At 36.2% G+C, this 27,638-nt stretch overlaps 1 protein-coding gene across 3 annotated transcripts in view; it reads left to right on the plus strand.

The window, feature by feature from the left end:
* Nucleotides 1-1,550: 1,550 nt before the first annotated feature.
* The window catches only part of STYX (serine/threonine/tyrosine interacting protein), a 38,173-nt gene continuing 12,085 nt past the window's right edge, over nt 1,551-27,638 (plus strand). The window contains exons 1-9 of one of the 3 annotated variants that reach the window (XM_047863904.1): nt 1,551-1,728; nt 1,849-1,921; nt 14,323-14,355; nt 16,388-16,441; nt 20,808-20,905; nt 24,510-24,570; nt 24,981-25,017; nt 25,439-25,478; nt 25,569-25,619. In XM_047863904.1, coding sequence (XP_047719860.1) covers nt 1,865-1,921; nt 14,323-14,355; nt 16,388-16,441; nt 20,808-20,905; nt 24,510-24,570; nt 24,981-25,017; nt 25,439-25,478; nt 25,569-25,619 — 431 coding nt within the window. In that variant the 5' untranslated portion in view covers nt 1,551-1,728; nt 1,849-1,864. Of the gene's footprint in view, nt 1,922-14,322; nt 14,356-16,387; nt 16,442-20,807; nt 20,906-24,509; nt 24,571-24,980; nt 25,018-25,438; nt 25,479-25,568; nt 25,620-27,638 lie in introns of all 3 variants that reach the window. The other 2 variants (XM_047863903.1, XM_047863905.1) reach the window with 2 other exon arrangements.

Here is a 27,638-nt window from a genome sequence, read left to right on the forward strand (position 1 = left end):
TTTTCAGAATATTAAGGTGTGGACCCTCTTCCCAGAAAAAGTCAGATGTACATACACACAATTTTGCATACACTAAAATTTAAGGAGATTTATTATTTCCCAAACTCACTCATTGGCTCCGTAGGTATCTATGGATACTAAGCTAAGAGTGTTTGATGTAGGGGATGTTGATGTCAGAAATGTTCAAAGCTGAAGTTCTGTTACCTACACACAATTCTTCTATCATGTGGACTTAAAGCTTTAACAGATTAAAATAGGAAATTGTTGGTGTCACCTGCGATTATCTTATTAAAGGTGCTGTTTAAACAAAAACAACTTGACTTCACTTTTCATAAACACTAAAGAATGTGTGATATATGACTTGGATAATTATACAATCATTTTTCAAATTAAAAGTTACTTGCAGAGTATTGTATGTCTTTTTATAACTTTAAAAGGTAGAGAATAGTTTACATAGTGATAGAGAAAATGGAGCACTCAAACTAGCCTTCTAATACTCAAGTTATTGAATGGTTCTATATATGTTGGTAGTGTGTTTCATAAATATGACAATATAAAAATAATAGTATGTCAAGGGCGTGTAGGTCAAATATGTGATTCTTTTAACCTTATTCATTGTAATTTGCAATTTAATGACTTTCTTGCCTTTTTACTTTGGTTTATTTTTTGGTTATAAGAATCAGTTTGGTTTAAAAATCTTGAAAGTTTAAGTATGGATTCTTCCGCTTCTAAGTTTGATATTCCTCGTGTTTAAATTAAATGGAGAACAGTATCTCCCTAGGCCCAGAGAAAGTATATACCTCACTTCTATTAACAATATAGTATTAACAGACTCAAACTCCTTTTTAAGATGAAAGCCATGTATTTTAATATATTTATATTACATATAATTATAATTAATATTTCAACATAAACTTAGCATTAAAGGGAGAGACCTTCAGTAGGATGTGTAATTTACTGAGTGAGCTATCGGTTGTTTCTATTCCTTAGGATTTTCTATATGCCTTTGTTTCTTGAGATTTTGTCATAGTCCCAAGTATTCTTGAAAGTCCACCATTTCAATTTGCTTAAAAACCAAGGGTGTTTCATTTTCTGTGTAGCATAACACAGTTTTAAGATGAACTCTTCATTTATTACTCTTTCGGTTATAACCACCACAGATTGCGCAGGATTCTGAGGGGAGAAAATACAGTTTTCCTTTCGGATGCCAGTCTCTGGTGGCTAGGATGTTTGCCGGTTCTTAAACTACAGATTTGAGTCCTCTCTGGGAAAGGTTAGAGCTGGTGCGGATGGTCCTACTGCCTTTCCCAGGACCTTCAATCGTGGCCCACTCCTGCCGCAGCCCCACCTCCTCCACACCCGGTGAGCTTCGGGCGGTGAGCTTCGGCCGTTGCTCCTCCGAGGCCCCGCCCCCCGCGTCTGCGCTCTGGCGAAGGGGCGGGGCAGCGGCGCGCTGACACCTGGCGGCCGCGGGGGGCGGGCCGAAGGCAAGCGTGGGCTGGGATTGGCTGGGATAGCGAGGGGTGGGGAGGGGGGAAAGGAGGGGAGACGGTTGTAGGGCTCTTGCTAGTGCCAGAGCCTGTGCGGCCTGAGGGGCGCGGAGACTCAGGGGGAGGGAGACGGCAGCAGCATGGCGGCGGGGTATGAGCCGCCCAACCCTCCTCTTCCCCGCTGTCGCCGCCGTCGCCGCCGGAGTCGCTGGGACCCTTTAGTCTGCGTGTGTTAGTTGTAAGCCCGCTGCCCGCCCGTCAGCCCTCTGGCCCACCCGCCCTCCTCCCTATCTCTGTCACTGGCAGCCCGAGGGTCGGGCGGGCCGGATAAAACTCCCTCTCCCACCCCGCCCACAAGCCTCGGGGCCCGGACCATGGAGGACGTGAAGCTGGAGTTCCCCTCGCTCCCGCAGTGCAAAGAAGACGCCGAGGTGAGTTTGTCCAGTGACTGCCACGCACAGGCCTTCCCGTGCGGCTCTTCGGCCGCGGGGCGACCCCAGGCCCCAACCGTCGAAGTCCCCAAGCTCCACAGGAGCCCTGTTGCCTCCTGAGAACGTCCTGGGACCTTGGGGAGAAGCGTCACTCACCGAATTCCTTTGACCCTCCTGAGACCCCGGCGGAGGGGCTGCTGGGTCTATTCTGCTTAATTAAATGGGAAGGGCAAAATTAGTCCTTTCTCCCCCAGGCTCGGCGTTGAGGACTGACTTTGAGTAAGGTTCCCCTTTTTATTGCCAAGGCAGTACGAGGGTAATGTTTTAAATTTCAGTTTGAGAGATATATTTGGTGTCATTCGCATGTGGGACACATGGTCCCACATGTGAGATAGACCTGGGGCCTGAGCTTTCGGAGTGCGCCTTCAAAAAGTTTTCCAAAGTAGTTGTTTTGTTTTGTTTTTTGGTATTTTTGAGGGAAAGCCGTGACCCGCAGAATAAAATGTCACAAAGCTAGCTCATTTCAATCTAAAAACTTCAATCATGAAACTTGCCCTTGGGAGGGGAGTTGTTACTGAGAATGAAATTGTTTTTAAACTGTCCTCCTGATTTCTGATTTGGGCTTCTTTTTACTCCACCTTATATCTTCTTTGACCAACGTTTGTATTGAGTTTTTTCGCCATCTATTGCTAGTTTAAAATACTTTGTGATGTTGCAGACTACTAAATTAGAATTTTCTGAAGACTAAATTAGCAAAAAAGACAAGGATACTCAGTTATGCCCTAGTAGGATCAAGATAGAAATTAAAATTTCTAGGTGTAAATATCTTAAAAATAATTGGAGAGTAAAACTTTTTAAGAAACCATTCAGTTTATACCAAATATTCATTTTTTTTGAGTATCTTCATTTGGGGTTCACATTTGGAGGGATCCTTTGCTTGTGGTAGTAGTCTTTCAGAAATTCATATTTTAAGAGTAGTCTCTTAAATAGGAAAAAAAAAAGTTGAATTTAGGTTAGTCAAAAATGAATTTACACTTTTTTATTTGTTTAATTAATATGGAATAATGTGCATGAGGAATATGCTTTTTGTCCTTAAAAATGATTCAGTGATTTCATCCTGAAAGCAACCTTAGAAATAATGTAGAACATTCTCTCTTTTCAGGTGAAGAGAGTGTAGTTTACTGAGAATAAGTGATATGCCAAGGTAACAGTAGCATAAGACACAGTTGAGAACCTTGGTCTCTTGGTTCCTAATTCGTTGTTTTTAATACACCTCAATTTTTCCCTGCTCTAATCTTAAAAATTCTAATTTAAAATGTTTGCAGACTTGAACTTAATCTTTTATTGTGTATATAATATGCCTTATCCCTGTAAAAATGATAAAGTCTTACTGGGAATATAGCTTTCTTTCCTGTGTAAGGACAGAAGCAATGCTTAAAGCCCAGTAGATAATGATGCAAATGTTATTTACTGAAAGCCAGTTCATTCCTTTTTACATAGCATTGGATGTTTGTTTCCTTTTGGTTGCAAGTGGCAAAAACCAGCTCAGACTAGCTGAAGCAAAAAGAAACAGTAGTTAAATCCAGAAAGGTGGGGATGCAGCTGGTCTCAGGGACTTCCTAGACAGTATTATGATGCATCAGAACTGCCTCGGCCCCTTATCAGTGCTTGTCTCTACTTTCAGCATTTCTGCCTTTACTCTGGCTTCTCCGCAGATACGGACTTTGACTATCAGCTGTTCAAGGTCATACCCTTACCGAGCTTACACATTGAAGAACAACAATATGTCTAAGCCTCAGTATTTGAAGTCTAGAGGATTGGCCTAACCTAGGTCATGTGCCCATCCTTTGGCTTAGTCCCTATAGCCAGAATGGAGAAAATACAATGAGGAGCCCAGTGTATGACCTAGAATATACCCACTTGTGGCCAGGGGAGTGAAGTTTGTCATTGGTAGCCCTCCCACCAAAATCATAGGGGCATTTCCACAGGGGATGGAAGGTTCTTTCTGGGCAGACAGAACTAGAAATAACCATTAAATAGGGCATATAGTTACTCATGATAAACTAATAAAGCAGTGTTAATTTTGTAATTTGCCATGAAATATGTAAAGTATCAAATGGTCTTATGTAGTTATGATGACCAGCCAATAAGAGTGTTCCTCCACCTAGGAAGCATTTCATTGAAACCTAAATTACAGACCAAATGTTGCTTTAGTAAACATGGAATTCAAGTAGAGAGATTTTTATGCATGCACTTAATGATTGATGTGATCAAGCCATGACAGCTTGATGATCCTATCATCTCTGTAAGAATATTACTTCCTTGTTTCTTGAAACACTGGTCAGGGCATTCTTTTAGGACAATTCTAGCAAAAATTTAGCTGTGTTCAGATTGATTTGGAAACAGATTGTCACTCCTTTGTTTACAACTTGGCTGTGATTTCCCATTGTTTTGAGGATGAAGTTCAAACCCTTAACTTAAAAAAAAAATTGTTTTTAATGTTTATTTATTTTAGAGAGAGCACCAGAAGGGAAGGGGCAGAGAAAGAGGGGGGGCAGAAGATCCAAAGTGGGCTCCACGCTGACAGTAGAGAGCCCAATGTGGGGCTTGAACTCAGGAACTGTGAGATCATGACCTGAGCTGAAGTCGGAGGCTTAACTGACTGAGCCACCCAGGTGCCCAACCCTTAATTAACATCTGCAAGGTTGTGTATGATCTGGCGTCTGCCCTTTTTTTTTTTTTTTTTTTTTTGAGTTTGTTTATTTATTTTGAGAGAGAGCACCAGTGAGGGAAGGGCAGAGAGCAGCGAGGAAGAGAGAAAGAATCCCAAGCAGGCTCCAGAGAGCGAGGGAGAAAAAGAATTCAAGCAGGCTCTGTGCTATCAGTGCAGAGCCCTATGTGGGGCTCAATCTCAAGAACTGTGAGAACACAACCTGAGCTGGGAGCTTAACCTGCTGAGCCATCCAAGTGCCCCCTGCCTACCTTTCTAACCTTATAATGAGCTACTCTTCCTCTTGTTCCCTTCTCTGTTTGCCCTAGCCATGTTCATCTTCTCTCAGTTCTTGGGATGTTTTAGGCCCCACCCCCACTCCAGGACCTTTACATTTGCTATTATCCCCTGCTCTGGCTGCCAACACTATACTTGCCCTCACCTAATTAACTATTTGCTCTTCGATTAGATCTCAATTTAGGTAACATTTTTTCAGAAAGACGTTCCCTGATTTTGCCAACTCCTCCTGTTCACAGCCCCCACCCCCAGTAGTTTAATCCTGCAGGTACACAATTCTCGGTAGCACTTGGTATTTTTATACCTTCCTTGTAACAGATATCATACTGATGGTTTTCCTTACTGTCTATTCTCCATATAGACTGAAAGTTTCCTAAGGGAGTTTATTCACCAAAATGTTCTTGCCTTAGTCCCCACTGTTTCTTGCACTTATCACAGTGTCTGGTATATACCATAAGCTTAACAAATGTTGAATTAATATAAGAATCTTGGTTGGTTTTGATAGTAGAGTCTTGTGACAAGATTACAGTAGGTTTTTTTTTAGATGTGAAGAAGAGAGCAGCTTACACTACCAATTTTTAAATTAAAAAAAATTTGTTTTACATTTATTTATTTTTGAGAGATAGAGCACAAGTGGAGGAGGGGCAGAGAGAGAAGGAGACACAGAATTGGAAGCAGGCTCCAGGCTCTGAGCCATCAGCCCAGAGCCCGACGCGGGGCTCGAACCCACAAACCATGAGATCATGACCTGAGCCAAAGTCGGACGCTCAACCGACTGAGCCACCCAGGCACCCCACACTACCAATTTTTAAATAAATTAGTTGCATAGTTAGGGCTGTTGGTTTTATAATTCAATAATTGTTTTCTTTTCAGATAGAAAGTGTTATTTATTTCAGTTGCAATTTGGCAACTTAAATGTTACTCTGTTTTCTCTTTTGACTCCCATAGTACAGAATAAAAAATAGGAATTGCTTAATATTTCTGACTGAAGATCGTTTAAATTTAGAATGTTGCTGTTTAAACCTGACTATAGAGTAGAATTACTCAAGGGGCTTTTAAAAAATAGCCATTCCTGGGCCCTATCATCACCTTCTCTGATTTAACTGATCTGAGATGGAACTAGATAATTCTAATGGGAGCTAGGTTTATGAGTAACTGACTTAAAATCATCTTACTTGAATGCCCTTCTACCTCTCTCTATCCCTTCAATATTTATTTATTTGTTTATTTATTTATGAGTGCACCTGCATTTATAATCTATTTTGGTATTTTTTTTTAATGTTTTTATTTATTTTTGAGACAGAGAGAGACCGAGCATGAGCAGGGGAGGGGCAGAGAGAGAAGGAGACACAGAATCTGAAGCAGGCTCCAGGCTCTGAGCTGTCAGCACAGAGCCTGACGCGGGGCTCAAACTCACAGACTGTGAGATTGTGACCTGAGCTGAAGTTGGATGCTTAACCGACTGAGCCACCCAGGCGCCCCAATCTATTTTGGTATTTTTAAAGATTTTTAAAAATATTTATTTTAGAGAGAAAGAGAGACAGAGTGTGAGTGGGGGAGGGGCAGAGAGAGAGGGAGACACAGAATCCAAAGCAGATTCCAGGCTCTGAGTTGTTAGTACAGAGCCCGACGCAGGGCTCGAACCCACAAACCGTGAGATCGTGACCTGAGCCAAAGTTGGACGCTTAACCGGCTGAGCCACCCAGGTGCCCTTGTTTGGTATTTGTAAATGTTCTAGGTTTTAGCCAGCCTGATACATGTGCTGATAAGAATTAAGTTTTTATTTTATCTAATGGTTACAGTCTGTATCCTTTGCTGAGTTTATTTACTTACTTATTGATCTTTGAACATTTTTATAACATTTCCTATTCCCAAAGTTCAATTTCTATCCCATCAATGCAATTGTATAGCTCATGTAACTGCATTTGTATGAGAAGGAAGGAGAGAACCTGAAAGATGTTTTAATATGCCGTACCTTCTAGGTCATATTGATGATTGAAGGATTTTCACTTGTGAATTAATTTTCACCAGAAGCATGATATATATCACAATTAGGGGTATTTTGGTTTAGCTGGGTTGCTTTGGTTTGAAAAATATAGTTGGACTGCTTGACTAATCATCTGTATTTGGGAAACCAATTCTACTAATTAACTATAGTAGTAATTCATAATAGATCATTGGGAATTTGCCCTATTACTACTGGCATATCTAAAAGATGGATTTTAGCAGCAGTGTGGGCAGGCTGAGATTAAGATTGAGTGTAATATAGGTTTGGTTGTAATATAAGATATGGTTGTTAGAAACATGTTCAGACAGATGGATGTCTGGTAGAACAAGACAGTGAGCATGAATGACTTAAAATCTTGGTCTAGTATGCTAGAGGCATAGGCAGAATTGGTAGACAAGGCAGGATTAAGATTTGTTTTGCAGAGTAATAATCAGGACTAGGTAAACAAAGACGATAGGCGCTTGAGATCAAAATCTAATGCTAACACTAGGAATAGTTAAAGACATCTTCTGTGAGAGAAAGCCTTTTAGATTTTCAAAGGATCCATACCTATTACAGCAAGTCTGATGGTCACAAAAGTAGGCTATGTGCTTATTTGTTAGGTGTATAGGAATAATTTTTCATTCTCTCCTGCTATACAACTTGTTTTTTACTCCTGTAATGTCTTCCTTATATAAATATAGCATACGTGTTCCATTGTATACAACCTTTTTGGAAGTTCAAAATTTCTTTGAAGCCTCTTGATTCACTTAAAACTTCAGGTAAATTTTGCACTCTGTCCCATATGGTCATGTTCGTTTTAGTATAAAAATATTTTAAAGTAATGGCCAGTGAAGACACTTTTTCTCCAAAAAAAAAATTTCTTGGTAAAATTGATATATTCTAGAAGGAAGCACATTTATCCTGTGTCTTTGAGTGCCTTCTGACATATTTATTGCCAGATATTCCCTGGAATATGTTCTCCTGTTTTTCTTTTTTCATGCATAATTTTTAGAGATTTCATTTGAGGTAAACTCAAAAGTACACATTTCTTTAATCACTTTTCTTCTTTCTGGCAGCTCTGACAGGTTTCTTCAGGAAGATAAGGCTGTCAGACTAATCAAGAATCTTTTTTCTTTTTTTTAAGAAAGGGGAAAAAAGAAAGATCCATAGAATCTAGTGCCATATATCTCCAAAATGCCTGTCATGTACTTATTCTGTGGCAGGCACTATGCTCAGTGTTAGGGGTACCATGATGAAAATGACAGTCTTTGGCCTAAGTTCTTTAAAAACTTTTAAATATAAAAGGTTATAACGTATTGGTAAGTTAAAGAAGCACATGAACATTCATGTGTTCAATGTACAAATTGATTACATTTCCCCCTCTCTTGGCTTGGAAATTATATACTTTATTTCTGTTAATCCCTATTTTAATAATATAACCATTTTATGTAGTCAATATTTGTTTGATTACTGTTTGCTATATAGTTCCTTCTTACATTGAGAGGCTGTTGGGTGTCAGTTTTTCTGGAGTCAGACTGCTTTAACTCAGTTACTTAGGCTCTGTACCTAAAGTAGAAATGAAAGATAGAGAAAACAATACCATTTCAAAAATATGTTTTGGAAGTTCCTTTAATAGGAGTCTACTGGTAGTAAACTCTCTGTTTTTGTTTGAATGGAATCAATCTTATATCTCACTCTTGTTCTTGAAAGATGATTTTCTGACCATGTATTCTAGGTTCGCCATTATTTATTTCACTACTTTGAATGCATTATTCTTCAGTCTTATTCTTGCAGTTGAGAAGTCAAGGACAGTCTAATTGTCTTTCTTTTGTATTTAATATCTTGGTTTTGTTGCATGCTCTCTTTTCTTAAGTAGGAGTAAAAATTTATACTGAGTGTAATGCACAAATATTAAGTCCACAATTCAGTAATTTTTATTAAATATATACACCAGTGTAATCCTACTCTTATCAAGATATATACCAGTTCTATTAGTGTAGAAAGTTATTTCATGTTCATTTCCAGGCAATCCCTACCCTGCTCCACAATAGGCATTGAATAATATGATTTCTGTAACCATAGTTTAGTTTTATCTGTTCTTGAACTTTAAATAGAATCATGTAAAGTGGACTGTTTTGTTTATGGCTTTTTTTTTTTTTTTTCAACGTTTATTTATTTTTGGGACAGAGAGAGACAGAGCATGAACGGGGGAGGGCCAGAGAGAGAGGGAGACACAGAATCGGAAACAGGCTCCAGGCTCTGAGCCATCAGCCCAGAGCCTGACGCGGGGCTCAAACTCACGGACCGCGAGATCGTGACCTGGCTGAAGTCGGATGCTTAACCGACTGCGCCACTCAGGCGCCCATGGCTTTTTAAATTTAACATAATATGTTTGAAATTCACCTATGTTGTACTTATGGGTAGTAGTAGATTTTTTATTGCTGAATATTATTTCATTGTATGAATATACAGTAGACATTTGGGTTTTTTTGGAGTTGATGAATAAAGGTGCTTTAAATAGTCTTGTGTAAGTCTTTTTGTGGACATACGTTTTTATTTCTCTGTTAAATCCTAGGAGTGGAATTGCTAGATTATATAGGGTAGCTGTATGTTTATCATTTCATTTTACACTCCAGTTAGCAATGTTGAGACTCCTAGTTGCTCCACATCATCACTAACATTTGGTGTTGTGTTTTTAACTTTAGCCATTAGTGGTTATGTAGTGGTACCTTGTGTTTTTAATTTGAATTTCCCTAATGACCCGTGATGTTGAGCACCTTTGCATGTGCTGTTGGCCATTTATATACCTTCCATGGTGGGATGTCTGTTAGTTCTTTTCCCATTTAAAAAATTGGGTTGTCACTTTATTGTTGATGCATATTTATGTATTTTGGATATACGTCTTTTGTTGGGTATATAAATTACAAATATTTTCTTTCAGTTTGTGGCTTGCTTTTTTGTTCTGTTAGCAGTGTATTTCATTGAGCAGAAGTTTTTAATTTTCATGAAAGCGAATTTATCAAAATTTTTTTCCTTTATGCTTAGTACCTTTTGTGCCCTCTTTAAGACATCTTTGCTTTTCCCAAGGTTGCAAAGGTATTGTTTTCTCCTAGAAGTTTTATCATTTTTGCATTTATATATATTTATACACATACACCTTTTTTTCCCCCATTTATTCAACGAATATGTATTGAGTGCCTACTGTGTGCCAGGCACCGTCATCAAATGTTAGGAATACATACAACAGTGAAGACAAGATGTTTGTATGTGAGGAGGGTTTAGAGTGGGGGGTGATGAGGGGTCAAGATCAAGATTTATTTTATTTTCTAGATATTTGTCTAATTGTTCCAACACCATTTGTTGAAAGATTTTTTTTTTTTCTACATTGAAATGCCTTGTTATCTTTCAGGAAAATTGAGTGCATATATGAAGGTCTTTTGGACTCTGTTCTTTTCCATTTCTCTCTTTGCTTTTAGTGTGGAAAAAGAATTTCTTCTCTTTATGTGTGGTGTGCTCTATTTAACTTTGTATTTCTTTCCTTTATCTTGCTTGGGAATTGTTGAGCTACTTATTTCTGGGGTGTGGTGTCTTTAACCAGTTTTGGAAAATTCTTATTAATATCTTGTGTAATATTATCTCTCCTTTATTTTCTCTCCCTTCTGGAACTTAGATTTTATGGAAGTTAGACTTCTTAATTCAATCTTAATAAGTCTGTTAACTGATCATATTTTCCAACACTGAATTTAGATCATTTTTTCAATTCTATTTTCCAGTACACAAGTTCTCTCTTTGTCTACTGTTTAGTCTATCCACTGATTTTATTTATTTATTTATTTAATGTTTTATTTTTATTTTTGAGGGAGAGAGGGACAGAGCACGAGTGGGGGAGTGGCAGAGAGGGGACAGAATCCAAAGTAGGCTCCAGGCTCTGAGCTGTTAGCACAGAGCCCCACGTGGGGCTCAAATCCGTAAACCCTGAGCTATGACCTGAGCCGAAGTCTGCCACTTAAACCAGTATTTTCCTCCTCTTAAAATTTGATTCTTAATTGTGAGCTCATTGGAATTCATCTCTGTGAATTATTTCTGATCTAGGTTTAGGGTATGCTTCTCCAGAGAGAAAATGCATTTGTTTTTTCCAAGAACCCATGGACATGATCTACCCAGGACCACTTGACATTCAATTTTCACTTGACCTAACAAAAATAATTGAATTCTAATGCCAAAGTTGAGCAAAGGCCAGGTTGTGGCCACCACTACTACCACATTCTACTCAGAGCCAAAGCTCAGGAAGGCAAAGGTACTCATTTTCTGGGGATGAAGTGAGTCATCCCCCACCCTCCCTGCCAACCTCCCCAGTTTATCATTCACTGAGAGTGTTGCCTTTTGAGTGTTTCTCATTTACTGAGAGAGTTTATCCACTGAGAGTGTTGCTTTTTGGTGTTGATCTGACTTCCCTCTTGATCAGGTCCTAGGCTTTGTCTTATGTCTCACATGTACAGTGTCATTTAAATTAAGGCCATGGTGAGGATGTGGAACAGATAGAACTCCCATATGTTGCTGGTGAGAGTGTAAATTGGTTTTGGAAAACTTTTGATAGTGTCTAGTAAAGCCAAAAGTAGGCCTACTCTGTGACCTAGTAATTCCATTGCTACTTTTTTTTTTTAAAGTAATCTATACACCCAATGTGGAGCTTGAACTCACAACGCCAAGATCAAGAGTCGCATGTTCTTCTGACTGAGCCAGCCAGGTGCTCCTCCATTGTTACTTTTATATCCAAGAGAAAGAAATGCATGTGTGTATCAAGGGGAACATAAAATAATTTTCATAGCACCTTTATTCTTATTTGCCCAAACCCTGAAGCTACTTAAATCTCCACCAACAGGATAACGAGTAAATTGTGGAATATTCATACAATAGTATACTGCACAGCAATAAAAAGGACCAAACTACTAACATGCAACATGGATAAATCTCACAGGCATTAGGCTGAGTGAAAGAAGCCAGACATAAAATAGTACTGTTGTGATTCCATTTATATTTGGTTCAAGAATAGCTAAAACTAATCTATATTGATAGAAGTCAGTGGTCACCTCTGAAAGAGAGGGTTTTGACTGAGAAGAGAAAGGAGGGAACTTCCTGGGATGACAGAAATCTTGATCTGGATGGTGATTACATGGATATATTGCTTGTAAAAATTCATTGAGCTCTACGTTCATATTTGGGCATTTTAACACTTCATTCTGTGTTCTTTTATACTCCCATTTTAAAAGAACAAAGATAATAAGGCCATGAAAGATCAGTAGATCCTCTCAGGATATGGCTTCTCAGGTTTATAGCCTATTTCTGCTACATTGCCAAGATCCATTTTCAACATGTAAAACAAAAAATACTTAGTTTCTCTTCTTTATTAAAAAAAAAAAAAAAATGCTGGTTGTCATTGCAGGAGTACTATTCTGTCTTTTCCGTAGCCAGACTCAAGAAGTTTGCTGCTTGGGGTACATTAAATTGAACACAACCCAAGGAAGTGTTGAAAGCAAAGAGTTTTTATTACTTGTCGCAGGTGAGGAGACAGGGAAATGGCTCTCAAAGCACTGTCTCCCCTTGGGGTTCATGCATGAAGCTTTTGTTCAGTGTGCTAAGAAACAGAGCCAGGACGCTTGATACATTAAGGAACTTACATATATTTTGTTACCTAGGCTCTTGGGTTCAACTTTGCATGCTTAAGTATGTCAACATACTAGTGCATACATTGTATGTTCAAAAAATGGTTGGAGAACCTTGCCCATAGGAGATCTTAGTCTTATAATGAGCTAAAGGTAACTTTAAGGGCAACTCAGGGCACTTCTACATAGGTCAAAAGCTCCAAACTGGGTCAAACTGGCTCATGCAAGAAGGTAACTCTGGTGGAACACCTAGCCATAGCTGCTTGTTCTGCAAAACACCACATTCTTTCCTGCTTTCCTTGCTTTTCCCTCTTCCCCCTCCTCCCATCTGCTGATAGCTTGCCAGCCCTCTGATAGGGGTAATTCCCCATTGCATCCTAGCTAAGATGGAATTCCATTACAGGTATATAATATTTCTACCTTATGTGTTAAAAATACTTGTCTAATTTAGAAGATCTAGGCGAAGGGTAAGGGGAATTCCTTGCACTATTTTTAACTTTTCTGTAGTCCTAAAATTATTTAAAAATGAAAAAGGTTTTATCTGTTTAAATGAATGTTTAAATGAAGTATATTTGACATAGCATTATATTAGTTTCAGGTGTATTACATTGTGATTGGACATTTCTGTATTTTTAAGTAATCTCTACACTCAGTGTGGGGCTTAAATTTACAGCCCCCTGATCAAGAGTCTCATACGCTACCAACTGAGCCAGCAAGGGACCCCTAGACAGTTCTGTACATTACGCAGTGCTCACATTGATACATGTAGTTAACTTCTGTCACCATACAAAGTTATTCCAAATTATTGACTATCTTCCCTATGCTGTACTTTTCAACTCCATAACTTATTTTATAACTGGAAGCTTATACCCTTTGATCCCTTTCATCTGAAAATAAAAGTTGTGTTTTGTTTTTTTTTTAAAGCTTTTCCAGTTTTAACTTTAGGAAGCTCATTTCTATTTATAATTTTGAGTTTTAAGCAGTCAGGTTAGAAACTTGGAATGCAGTCCATTTACAAATGAGGATTTGATTCTTTATCATATCAGTTCACTGGAATTGCTTTTTTCTTGTCCCAACTTTTAAAATGTTTTCTGTCTTTTGCCATTGGCATTTTGCATTATTTTCCAACTTGTTTATATTGATCTGCATTCCAAAAAACAGGATGAATTCTTTACTTCCATGAAATGTATATTTAAAAGGAATTGAACTGAAAGAATCTTAAGATAAAGTAATGTATGAGAAAGCCTGTTTGATAAGCATCTAGAGGTTTAGATCAGGGATGGCAAATACCTATTACTTAACACTCTTTGAGTCCATTGCAGATACTGCTCAATTGATCAGAGTACTCTTCTTCCAGAGTCTTTGCTGACAGTGTTTTAGCTATCTACTGTCAATTGATTAGAGTTAACTGAATGACAAAAAGCTATTTGACATTTCTGACTTGGTGGATCAGTTTTTGGGAGAAATTTCTGGAATATCCGTTCTTTTAGTTAATGAGCTATTCTATCCGTTGTATGAAGTAACATAATCATAATTTTGGAAGCCCAGTTACCTAAAGAATACCTTAATCATTGTGTCTTGCACTTAAATTTTTAGGTGTTTGTGAAGCCAATTGAATCTATTCATAGAATATTCTTTAAGTATAATGTATTTTTTTTTTAATCCATACACTTGTGTGTCAGATCTTAAACTTTTCATAATGTTATTTATTTTTATTCTTGGGTTTTCTTTCTATTTAAAGGAATGGACCTACCCTATGAGACGAGAGATGCAGGTAAGATAACCTTTTTGTTTATTCAGGCCAGTCCATATTATTATTATCATCAAATAACTGATTTCACAAAGGATTTAAGACCTGTTGGCTCATGATCTGTAGGTTCCTCATTGAGTATTTAAGAAATCAACATATTTAAAGGTTAACATTAAAAAATGGGAAATGAATTGTTGCCTTTCTTCCTTATAGTAGAATCATGGTAATATATATATTTGCATGCTTAAGTATGTCATATATATATATATATACACACACATATACATACATATATGTATGTATATACATATAAAAATATACATATAAATGTAAATATACATATATATATTACCATGATTCTACTATATACATACATACATACATACATACATACATATATGTATATATATGTGCTGAGTCACTGTTTTTCCTAATCTGAAAAATTGGATACAATATTTATATTTCTGTTGAAAACAGTTTGCTTTCTGTGTTTGGCTAGTTTAGACAAGTCTATAAGATTTGACCATAAAGCAAATCACTCTTGAGTAATTGTTCCTCTTTGTGTCTGATTTCCAGACACAACTTCCATAATGAAGTCCTCCAGAAGATTGATTTGAATACTCCAAATGTGGAATAATAAAGTGATAGCTAACCTTCATAGCAGTTTGTTTTTCTCTTGCATTTCTTACTTACAGTCACTCTGCTAGCCCCAGAATCAAGCAGTGTCTCCTGTTCCTAGAAATACCTTGACTTTTAAAAATATGTTTCCTTTCTCTATTAGTGAAAATTCTCTTTTAAAAAATATCTTAGTACCTATGAGGCATTTACTTGGTGCTATGGGAAATGCAAAGGTGAGTAAAATGTAATTTGTGCCCACAAGAAGCTGATAGGAGAAATCAGACCTATACAAAAATAATTATGATGTTTCATAGAACAGAACTACAGAATTATACTGTATTATTATCTAGGCTATGGTATAGGTCAACTAAAATCTTTCTATATTGAATTCACATAGAAAAATTTTAATCTAGCATTTGGAAAGTATTTAAATTGCTGAAACTGTCAATAGGCAAGCAATTGATACTGGTCTTTTTTAAACTTTGCAAGAATACTTTTATTAACTGAAGGAAACAGTTCTAATCTTCTTGTATCTTGTGCTACTTTTGATTTGGCTGAATAAGGTTTTGTGTAATTCCAAAGGGGTAATTTTTCTTTATGTCTACTTTATTTCTAGACTAGAGCAGAGAATATAAGTAAAATAAGAGATGTTTTAATTAATCTAAAAGCCAGTCATACAATATGCTAATTTTATCCAAACTGCTTATAAAAAGCACTGTGGAAGTTCAAATATCTGACTTTTCAGAACTGTATTTAAACTTTAAATGTTTCATTTGATATATAAAGCAAATCTGCATTGCTCTTCCCAGTCTTTGCTCAGTGTGGCTAGGGAATATTCCCTAGATAGCAAACTTTTTTTTTTTTTTTAAATTTTTTTTTTTTTATGGTTTATTCATTTTTCAGAGACAGAGTGTGAGGGGGGAGGAGGAGACAGAGAGGGAGACACAGAATCTGAAGCAGTTTTCAGGCTCTGAGCTGTCAGCACAGAGCCCGACGCGGGGCTCGAACTCACGGACCGTGAGATCATGACCTGAGCTGAAGTCGGACGCTCAACTGACTGAGCCACCCAGGCGCCCCTAGATAGCAAGCTTTTTTTTTTAAATTTTTTTTTTTTCAACATTTATTTATTTTTGGGACAGAGAGAGACAGAGCATGAACGGGGGAGGGGCAGAGAGAGAGGGAGACACAGAATCGGAAACAGGCTCCAGGCTCTGAGCAGTCAGCCCAGAGCCCGACGCGGGGCTCGAACTCACGGACCGCGAGATCGTGACCTGGCTGATGTCGGACGCTTAACCGACTGCGCCACCCAGGCGCCCCAAGCAAGCTTTTTAATAAATTATTATAACAACTATGAAAACTCCACAAGTCCACTTATGTGGTACATAGTTTGTGTATATTTAAATTGTTGATGGTAAATATCTCAATTTTTTTTTTCTAGGAAATTTTACCTGGATTGTTTTTAGGCCCATATTCTTCTGCCATGAAAAGCAAGGTATGAATTTTAGATTAAGTTCGTCAAGAGACTTTATTAACCAGCTTTTTTGGAATAAATTTTTTTAGTTGTAAGAGAGAAGGTCCACAAATATTGCATGTCACTCTGGAGTACCTGCCTCTTTCCAAATTTTACTGTACCAGTGATTCTCAAATATTTCATCATAAATCACAAATGAGCTTTTATAAATCAGTTTTTTAATGAATCCATGTGTTTGAAAGATTTACCAATTGATAATTGACCTTTATTTACCCTCTAAAAGATTAGGTATCTATCATTGCTAATCATATCTCTGAACAGTGAGATAGAATTAAAGCCCAAAATAAGTGTATTTAACATTTTGGTTAATCTTTCCTTATCAAGGGTAAATGTGTGTATATGTGCATGTGTATGCACGTGTTTTAATTGGTAAAATCTTATTTCTGTTTTTCCAAACTTTAGAGACCTGGATGCTCCAGGTTGTAAAGTATTATACCACACATATGTCTCTTGTCTCCTATATAGTCAAACTGAAATGGATTTCTTTAGTTACACATTTAACATGGTAGATTCTTTCTTTCTTTTTTTTTTAATTTTTATTTATTGATTTTTTTTAGATTCATTTTAATATATGTAGCAATTTGCCACTTACTAGGGGATTCAGTCTTAGGAATTATGACAGTGCTACTAATTTGCTTTGAGTTATAATGTGAAACAGTGTATCACAAATGTTTTCCCTGATACCTTATTTTGAAGTCACTATTCTTGTGTATGATACCTACTCTACCTATGGTAAGTTTTGTAAAAAAAAAATTTGTAGAATTTTTTTTTTCTTTTTTCTTTTTGTTTCATTTTGGAGAGAGAGTGTGAGAGTTGGGGAGAGAGAGAGAATCTCAAGCAGGCTCCACGCTCAGTGCACAGCCCGATGCAGGGCTCAATCCCATGACCTTGGGGTCATGACCTGAGCTGAAATCAAAAGTAGGATGCTCAACCGACTTAGCCACCCAGGCGCCCGCAAAACTGTAGAATTTTTAAATCTAATGATTTAATTTAATGTATTTATGAATTTTGGGTGGCTGGGCGGTTTTTTTTTTGTTTTGTTTTGTTTTTTAATGTTAGTTTATTTTTGATAGAGATAAAGGATGAGCAGGGTAGGGGCAGGGAGAAAGGGAGACACAGAATCGGAAGCAGGCTCCAGGCTCCAGCTGTCAGCACAGAGTACAATGCAGGATGTCAAACCCACAAACCATGAGATCATGACCTGAGCTGAAGTTGGACGCTTAACCAACTGAGCCACCCAGTTGCCCTTTGATTGGGAGTTTTTTTAGAGTTAGAGTCATTTCTTTGAAACTGGAAGGGTTTCAGTAAGAGTAAACCTAGTTTTGATGGTCTACAGCTGGGTTGGAAAGGCACAGTGTTGCTTAAAAAAAAAAAAAGTACTAAGGAAAGGATAGAGTAGTTAACTATAGACTTAACTGATTTACTTAAGACAAACAAAAGCCAAATAATGTAGTATTCACAAAAATTGTTAGATTACTTTTTGTATTCCCACAGCATTTTATAAATATATCTATTATAGTATTTGTCACATTAAATTATTTGTTTATAGATTTCCTCAAAACCTCTTTACCATCGCCTTCATCATGGTCTAATTATTAGACTGAGGAAAAGTTTCTATGGCGAAATTTGATTATTTCTCATTCTGAATCACCATAGAACAGCTTGTCTTCCTTTTCATACCATCATCCTAAAAATATGTAACAACAACAAATAATAACAGAGATAAATCTTAGGGAATAAACTCCCTTTCTAATACTCGTTTAGTTAAGCTTATCTTTTATTACATTCAAATACAGTTTTAATAAAAGGGACAAACTGGGGCTCCTGGCTGGCTCAGTCAGTTAAGTCTGACTTCGGCTCAGGTCATGATCTCGCGGTTTGTGAGTTTGAGCCCCTGAGCATCAGGTTCTGTGCTGACAGCTCGGAGCCTAGCGCCTGCTTCAAATCTGTGTCTCCCTCTCTCTCTGCCCCTCTCCTGCTCATACTCAAAATATGAGTATGAATAAATAAATGTTAAAAATATTTCAAAATATTTTTTGTTCAAAAATAAATAAATGTTAAAAAAATTTTTTTGAAAAGGGACAAATTTAGGCTCTTTGTCAGTAGTGAACTGTTCCTTTTTATACAATTTTTTCTGTAGTTTGTAGGTATGAGTAAGTCATAATTTGCTTTATATAAATGAAAATCCTTTGGAAAGTAAAAGTATTCTGTATGCTATTACATTTGGGTCCTATTTTGTTAAGTTTTTTTTTTTTTTTTACTTAGTAATAGTTTAAATTTTTTTTTTTCAACATTTATTTATTTTTGGGACAGAGAGAGACAGAGCATGAACGGGGGAGGGGCAGAGAGAGAGGGAGACACAGAATCGGAAACAGGCTCCAGGCTCCGAGCCATCAGCCCAGAGCCTGATGCGGGGCTCGAACTCACGGACCGCGAGATCGTGACCTGGCTGAAGTCGGACGCTTAACCGACTGCGCCACCCAGGCGCCCCATACTTAGTAATAGTTTAATGTGCCTTCAAGATTTGTGTTAAAGCAGATTTTTATCCATAGTTATATATATCTTCCTGTGATTTCTCACATTAAATAAAGTATCTTTATATATCACAGATCAAGTATAAAGAATGGATATTGAATACATTTTGACAGTTTAGTAAATGTGAATATGGAACATTGATTAAATATTAATCCTACCAAGTGTTTACCTCCCTTCTTTTAACTCAGGGTACACTCAGGAAATACAAAGATAATTAAACTCTATCTAATATATGCCAGACATCTGAACATTTGCTGCAAAAATTAACATTTTAAACTTTTGAAAGCCATATTTTCTTAGCTCAGGCTGCTGTAATAAAATACTATAGACCAATGGCTTAAACATCAGACATTTATTTCTTGGGGTTGAAGTGGCTGGGAAATCTGAAATCAGGGTGCCAACATGGTTAGGTTTTGGTAAGGGCCCTCTTCCTAGCTTGCAGATGGCTGCATTCTTGCTGTATCTTTACATGGCAGAGAGACAAAGTCCTGATGGCTGTTCCTTTTTTCAGGGCACTAATTCCATCATGTGGGCTTTACCCACATGACCTCATCTAAATCTCTGATTACCTTCCAAAGGCCCTATCTCCTAATACCAACTTGGAAGTTAGGACTTCAACATACAGATTTTAGGGAGATACAAACATTCAGTCCATAACAAATATAAATTATTCTTTGACTTCTCTGATGGATTATTAGTATTATTGTTCTGGACTATTTAATGCAGAAAGTGGGAATTAAATATATGAGCGTAAGCTGAAAAGTTTCATAGAAAACTCAAAATTATGAATTCTGATTCCTCATGCCAGCATGATTTGTTAAATATATTTAACAAACATATAGTTGTTGAACAGTTAATATTTTCAAGGCACTGTTATACATACTTAATATGAATCTGTGAACAAAATCATAGTTCTCTTGGAATTTACATTCTATTAAAATAACACATATGTATTACGTCACATATAGTATATGTATATAACATCTTATATTAAATGTTAATATATTTAATATATTAAATTGCTTTAAATGTCACATTAAATTGCTTTAAATGTATAGCCAAAAGACACCACAGAATATAATATCATTTGGAGTTGCCAGTTAACTTGAGAAAAATTTTTAAACTGAAACTTTAGTCTGTGAACTGTATAAGTTAATTCTGGCTTGTATCAGAAAAAGTGTACTGAGAGAGGCAGGGAGATTTGGGCCCTGGTATTCCAATTAACTATGTCAGTGATGTTCAATAATTGTTTATGTCTTAGCAGTCCCTTCTAAAGAATAAAGTTTGTAGTCAGTATATGTAATTACCATTTACTGAACGCTTGCCATGTGCCCCAGGCACTGTGCCAAATTCCTTACATATATTATCTTATGTAATTCATCTAACCACTCAGTGGAAAGGTTAGTACCGAACCACAGAGCTCAGGTCATTAGCAGAGCTGGAAGATAGAGGTTGGGATTCTCATGACTACAAAGCCTTTAACCACTATATAGTATTGTTTACCAAATAAATGATCTTTAAGGTCTCAACAAGCCCTAAAATTATGGATGTAAAATAATCTTATTAGCCTTTTGAGCATATGTAGTATATATTAATCTTAAATCATTGAAATATTTTACCTATCACTTCAGGTAAATTATTGTAAAATTAGCTTTAATACCCTGTGCCTAAAGCTCGGATGTGGCTATGTAATTTTAATGTTCAGTCCTGTGTATTTCAAACACCTATGTTACAGCAAGGTGATGTTTTGTATTTTAAACTATTTCTCTCCCTTGTCCCTCTCTTTTTATAGCTACCTATTCTACAGAAATATGGAATAACCCATATAATATGCATAAGACAAAATATTGAAGCAAACTTTGTTAAACCAAACTTTCAACAATTATTTAGGTAAGAATTATGGTTATGATGTATTAAAATGTTATGGGTAGCAAACATGTATTTTTATTTCAAGTTAATTTTATTATAGCAGACTTCTGTACATATCTGTTTTATAAGAATGCTCATATAGGTATATCATTTAAAAAATAAACTTCTTTAAATTCTTAAATAAGTAACTAAATCATATAATGCAGAATTTTAAAGATTCAAAAGCATGTACAGTATACTGAAAAGTTTCCCTATCCTTATCCCTTAGATAGTCAGTTCCCCTCTAGAAGCATTCACTGTTACTCTTTGAGTATCCTTCCAGGATTATGTTGTATATACAAACAGTCCTACAGATAAACTTTTATTTTTTACACTGGCTTAAAGATTTTTTTTTTTAAATTTACTTTTAGAGATTGCTTCATATTATTACTTAGAGAGCTGCACTGGTTTTTTAAAGTTTCATAGTAATCCATTGAATAGCTATACTAAAATTTATTCAGTCTGTCTCCTGTTGTTGGGTATTTAGATTGTTTCCAGTTTGCTAATATAGCAGGTATTCCCATGCATTTCATTTAATTCATGTGTGAATATATCAGTTGGATAAAGTGTAGAAGTGGAATTATTGCATCAAAGAATATGAGCATTTAAAATTTTAATTGATGTTGCAAATTGCCCCTCAATGAGTTGTATCAGTTTACATTCCCACTATGAAGTGAATGAGAAGAGACTATTTCCTTGGTATCTCTAAGACAAATTGTAAAACAGTTGTAATTTTTCCCAATTTTCTAGAGTAAAAATGATGTCTCACGTAGTTCTAATTTGCCTTTCTCGTTTATCTTCTAATGAGTGTGGTTGAGCATCTAATGGTTTTTAGTTTTATTTTAACTTTATTTTAAAAATAAATCTATATATTACAGTGGTATAAAAAAGGGTGCAAAAAAGGTGTGTAAATAAAGTATGTCTCTTTTCTCCTCTAAACCCAAGCTCCAGCTTCTCTCTTGGGAGGCAGCTACTATTAACTCAAATATTCTAGAGATACTGTGTATCTATATAAAAACATATTGTTGTAATTCTCTGATTGATTGATTGTAAAAATGAAAGCAACCTGATTTTCCATCAGTACAGGACATTCTGAAATATATTGTGTAGGGGTGCCTGGGTGGCTCAGTCAGTTGAGCGTCCAGCTTTGGCTCAGGTCATGATCTTGCACTCTGTGAGTTTGAGCCCCACATCCAGCTCTGTGCTGACAGCTCAGAGCCTGAAGCCTTCTTCATATTCTAGGTCCCTCTCACTCTCTGCCCCTCCCCCACTTGTGTGTACGCTCTCTCAAAAATAAACATTAAAAAATTAAAATATATATATGGTGTGAATGTACAATAGAATCCTATAACCATGAAAAAGAATGAAATATTTCTGTGTTGATACGGAATAATCATTAAGATTTATTAAAAAAGTAAGGTGTACAACCAAGTGTATATATACTCTCAATGTGTTTAAAAATACATACATTAGACATAGGTTCTTGTATATGCATGGGAAATTTCTAGACCAACCAGAAATTTGACAGTGGTTGCTTCTGAGAAGAGAAATTTAGAGTCTGGTAGAAGGGCCTACTTTTTTATTGCAAATATTTTTATATTGTTAGAATTTTTTACCATGTGTACATATTTTTCAGTTAATAAAAACTTTTTGAAAGTTTATAAATTTTTTAAATGTATAAGAATTTTAATGTTCATTTGTGTGTGTGTGTGTGTGTGTGTGTGTGTGTGTGTGTGTGTGAGAGAGAGAGAGAGACAGCGAGAGACAGCATGAGTTGGGGAGGGGCAAGAGAGGGAGACACAGATTCTGAAGCAGGCTCCAGGCTCCAAGCTGTCAGCACAGAGCCCGAAGCCGGGCTTGAACTCATGAGCAGCAAGATCATGACCTAAGCCGAAGTCAGATGCTTAGCTGACTGAGCCACTCAGGTGCCCCTAAAAACTTATTTTAACAAAGAGATGTTCTATTCTAAAATAAAATAGATTGAATTTTTTTTTTCTAATTGTGAAAGAAATCCTTCTTCTTTATAGATACTATGGAAAATACAGAATGACACTAAGAAAAATATAAAATCATCCACAATTCCACAACCCAGAGAAAACACTTTAGTTAACATTTTGGCATGTTCCTTGTAAATCTTACTCTATCATACATATGTGTATTATGCATACACACATATAGACTTACATATATTAAAGAAAATTACAGTGTGATATTTTAAAATGCCATCCTATACATTTCTAATTTGTGTTTTTTTTTTTAATTTTTTTTTTTTTTCAACGTTTATTTATTTTTGGGACAGAAAGAGACAGAGCATGAACGGGGGAGGGGCAGAGAGAGAGGGAGACACAGAATCGGAAACAGGCTCCAGGCTCTGAGCCATCAGCCCAGAGCCTGACGCGGGGCTCGGACTCACGGACCGCGAGATCGTGACCTGGCTGAAGTCGGACGCTTAACCGACTGCGCCACCCAGGCGCCCCTCTAATTTGTGTTTTTGTTTTTAGTACCAAAATGTCCTGTGTGCAGCTATTTTATCCTAATGGAAGAATTCTTTCTCCTTAGATTTAGAATATTGGCTTATAGTTTTTGACACTCAAAATGGTGTGTAATAAAACATGTTGGATTGATGCTGAATTAACTTTTTTTTTCTATGAAGCTGTGTTTTATGTAACAGTTCAGTCTACAAAATCACTTGAGGAGACAGCCATTGTCAGAATCCTTTTGGTTTTTACATTGGATTATCCTTGGATACTGAGTTTTGGGTTCTCTGTGATAAACCCTGAATTTACTGAAGTTGTTAACCACCTAAATGATTGCTAAAGAACTGTAATTTTTAAGGCAATATTGACTTTAAAAATTAATTTTGTATCTTAATTACTATAGATGTATTAATAAGCAAGTAGTCTTGGGCAGGTTAGAAATGGAAGTTTTTCACAAAATAAAATAAGCCTAGCATATGAGTAATACCTTATTTTCAGTGTTTTCCAAAGTGTAAAATTGTAGGACAGGTGGTCTCCTGGTTGATTTTTTTTTTTTTTTTTTTTTTTTTTTCTCTACTGAAGGTTAGTTCAAGCAATGGATATTTGACTCCCATCATTCTGGCTCCATCAGACTTCTATTTTGATTACCTTCCTCTCTTTGAGACTTTGGGCTTACTCTGAATCGTCCTATATAGGGTTGTGAGGAGTGGTCACAGGGCCACTCAGAGAAGAATCTTCTAGTCCATGGAGAAGTTAGTAGAAATAGAAGAATAACAATAAGGAATACAGACACTTTTTGTCTTTATATTCTAGGTCCACTCTGATATAGAGGAAAGTTTCTTCCTTCTTGGGATTTTACAGTTTTAACCAGATAGATTTTTTATACTATAAAATATCAGAGAAATATTAACTTGTTATTTAAGGCTGAAGCATTTAAAAATGCTATGTATGTATTTAAGCAATATAAAATCTATGACCCAGTTCTTGGGCATATGACACTTTGAAAGTTGTTTTGCATTATTTTCTTGGTTGCCAAGAAATTTTGTAAATTTTTTTATACATAGAATTTTATCTGAATGTGTGCTTATCACAAAATATTCTATTTTCAGATATTTAGTCTTGGATATTGCAGATAATCCAGTTGAAAATATAATACGTTATTTTCCCATGGTAGGTATAAAATATTTTAATATTTAGAATTTGTGATTTGATCTCTTAATTATGGTTCTAAAACTTAATAATAATGAAACTAATTCTTTCCCATGCTGCTTTTACTTTGTTATGACTGAAAATTGTGGGATTATATTTAAAGAAAATTTATTATTAAAACCATTTTATGATCGCTAAATATCTGAGAAATCACACCTTGAATTTATTAAATTCAAATTAAATTTTAGGTCCTGTATAATTTTAAAAAATTATAATAGTCACATTTGTAGTATTTTGGAAATTCTTGAATTAAGGTGATTTGTATTCATATAAATTAGCTGGAATTTTTTTTCAATAATTTTTTTATTCTGTGTATTTTATGCTTATATTACTCCAGATGTTTTATTAAAACACATGTCTTTTGCCTTCAGACTAAAGAATTTATTGATGGAAGCTTACAGACTGGAGGTAAACAGTAATTTCTTTATGTAGCCAGTGTTTATTTTCAGGAGATTATGTGTTACAGTTAATTTTTTAGTTACCACTTGTCTTAAATGAAGGGTATGGAAGTTGGAATTGTATGTAATAGACTATTCCCAAATTTGTTTTTTCCCAACTCCTTGTTTCATTTGGATAGGCTTTCTTAAGTAACCCTATACAACCATTTTTGAATTCTGGGTCAGCTTTAAATGTCTTTAATTTCAAAGTCTACAGGTAATATAAATTGTAAAACTTGAAAGTTAATAAGTATCTAAATGGTATGTATAAAACATAAAACGTTTAAGAAAGGATTTATCTTACTATGGTATAGTACATGGTTTCAATATATTTTAGTTGCTGAATTAGATATATATATATTTTGTCAGAGTAATTATTTCTTGTTTTTCAGGAAAAGTTCTTGTCCATGGAAATGCAGGGATCTCCAGGAGGTATGAAGTTAGAGATTATCTTTTTTTTCTAGCATTTAATTAATGAGTTGTGTTTTCTATTTTTTTCTAAAATTTTTTCCCCCTCTTCAGTGCTGCCTTTGTTATTGCATACATTATGGAAACATTTGGAATGAAGTACAGGTAAGAAAGCACTCTGAAACCTAGCCAATTTAAATTCTCATTAAAATGAAGCTTAATGGAAACAGTTTGGGAGTTTGAAGTTGATATTCTCTTCATTTTGTCATCTAGTCATGTTTGATTAGGCAGGTTCTTATATTCCATGCTTAGTCGTTTAACCTTTGTAGCTTGTCTACCTTGTGTAGATATACTTTAGGCTAATATTTTGTGGTTTTAGGGAACTAGTGCTAAATGTTATTTTAAGAAGCCATGATAGTTACAGTTGGAAATAACCCTTGGAAAAGTAATTATTTACTACTAGAGAATTGTTCAGTCTGAGTTTAAAAACTTAGTCACACACACACACACACACACACACAAACTCGTACACACAGATGTTTATTGCTTCCCTTGTTTAAAAGGCTAATCTAGGGGCATCTGGGTGACTCAGTTGGTTAAGCGTCCGACTTCGTCTCAGGTCATGATCTCACAGTCCATGAGTTCGAGCCCTGCGTCGGGCTCTGTGCTGACAGCTCAGAGCCTGTAGCCTGCTTCAGATTCTGTGTGTCCCTCTCTCTCTGCCTCTCCCCCACTCATACTCTGTTTCTCTTTCTCTCTCTCTCTCTCAAAAATAAACGTTAAAAAAAATTATAAAAGGCTAATTTATTACGTTTTCCTTTAACAATAGTTGGGTGAAAAATTACCTAGGCACTGTTTCATCTTCTGTTCATATTCAGTGTAGTCTTTCTTATCCAGAATCAACTTTTCCAAGCATACTACCTAGATAAAAGAGAGAGAGTGCCCCAGAACAAAAGAAAAAACTGGTCAATGTACAGTGTTTCCTGTTCTTAGTGTGTCTTGTACATGTTAGAAATCTTGTAATCATTGACACCTCCTTGTCATTCACTCCTTACCTCCTAAACTGACCCTTTACCAACCTGTTTTATGTCCTAAAATATACCTTGAATCTGTCACTTTATCTTTCTCTTCATCATCATTTAATCTTCAATCCAAGCTCCAATCATGTCTTTCCTGGACTCTTCCAATGGTAGCCTTCTTAGTGGTTTTATGTATCCTTTTGTTTCTCCAGTCCGTTTTTTTCTGCACTACAGTAGGAGTGAACTTTTCAAAAGATAAATCTGGTCATATAATCACCATACCCCCAAAAAGCTCTCAAAGGTTTCTGATCCTTAATAATTTTTAACATGGCCAGTGAAACTTAGTGTGATATGCCTGTATCAACTTATCCATCATTGTATCATGTTCTCTGTTAGTTTCTTCATTTGAGCTGTATTCAGCCTTGGATCCACATGACTAACACATACTAGACATTCAAATGCTTGTTTAATTTGTTTGGTATCCTTTGTGTTTAAATTTCTTAAAAGTGTCAGTTCCTAGGGATACCTGGGTGGCTCAGTTGGTCGAGTGTTCCACTCTTGATTTTGGCTCAGTCATGATCTCAGGGTTGTGAGTTCGAAGCCCACATTGGGCTCTGCACTGGGCATGGAGCCTACTTAAGATTCTCTCTTTTCCTCTTCCTCTGCCTCTCCCCCCACCTGCTCGCACACTCTCACTCTGTCTCTCTAAAGTGTCAATTCTTAATATTATTTGAATACAAATCCTTCATTTATTTAATTGAAAAAGATAAATGCTGGCTAGATGTTATGTTTTATATATTCTCTTTATTATTTGGTGTCTTGTCAGTAATAATAATAATAATGGTGAAAATAGCTTCCATACATTGGGTCTGTGGCAGGTACTATTCTATTCTAGGCTCTTTTATCTCATTTAAGCCTTACAACAACACAAGAGAGTAGATATAGTTCTCCTTGTTTAAACAATGGTAATATTTTGAGCATGTACTGTGTGATAGATGCTCTACAAAGGTGCTTTACACTTATATCTTCCATCTTCACAGTAGCCTATCAAGATAGGAATTATTATAATCCCTAATTTACAGATGAGAAAAATAAAGTTTAGAAAGTTGAGCAGCTTCCCTTAGAACACAAGCTGGTAAATAAGCGGGATTGTGATATTTCATCT

This window comes from Prionailurus viverrinus, chromosome B3 (assembly GCF_022837055.1).
Source record: "Prionailurus viverrinus isolate Anna chromosome B3, UM_Priviv_1.0, whole genome shotgun sequence".
Lineage (NCBI taxonomy): Eukaryota > Metazoa > Chordata > Mammalia > Carnivora > Felidae > Prionailurus > Prionailurus viverrinus.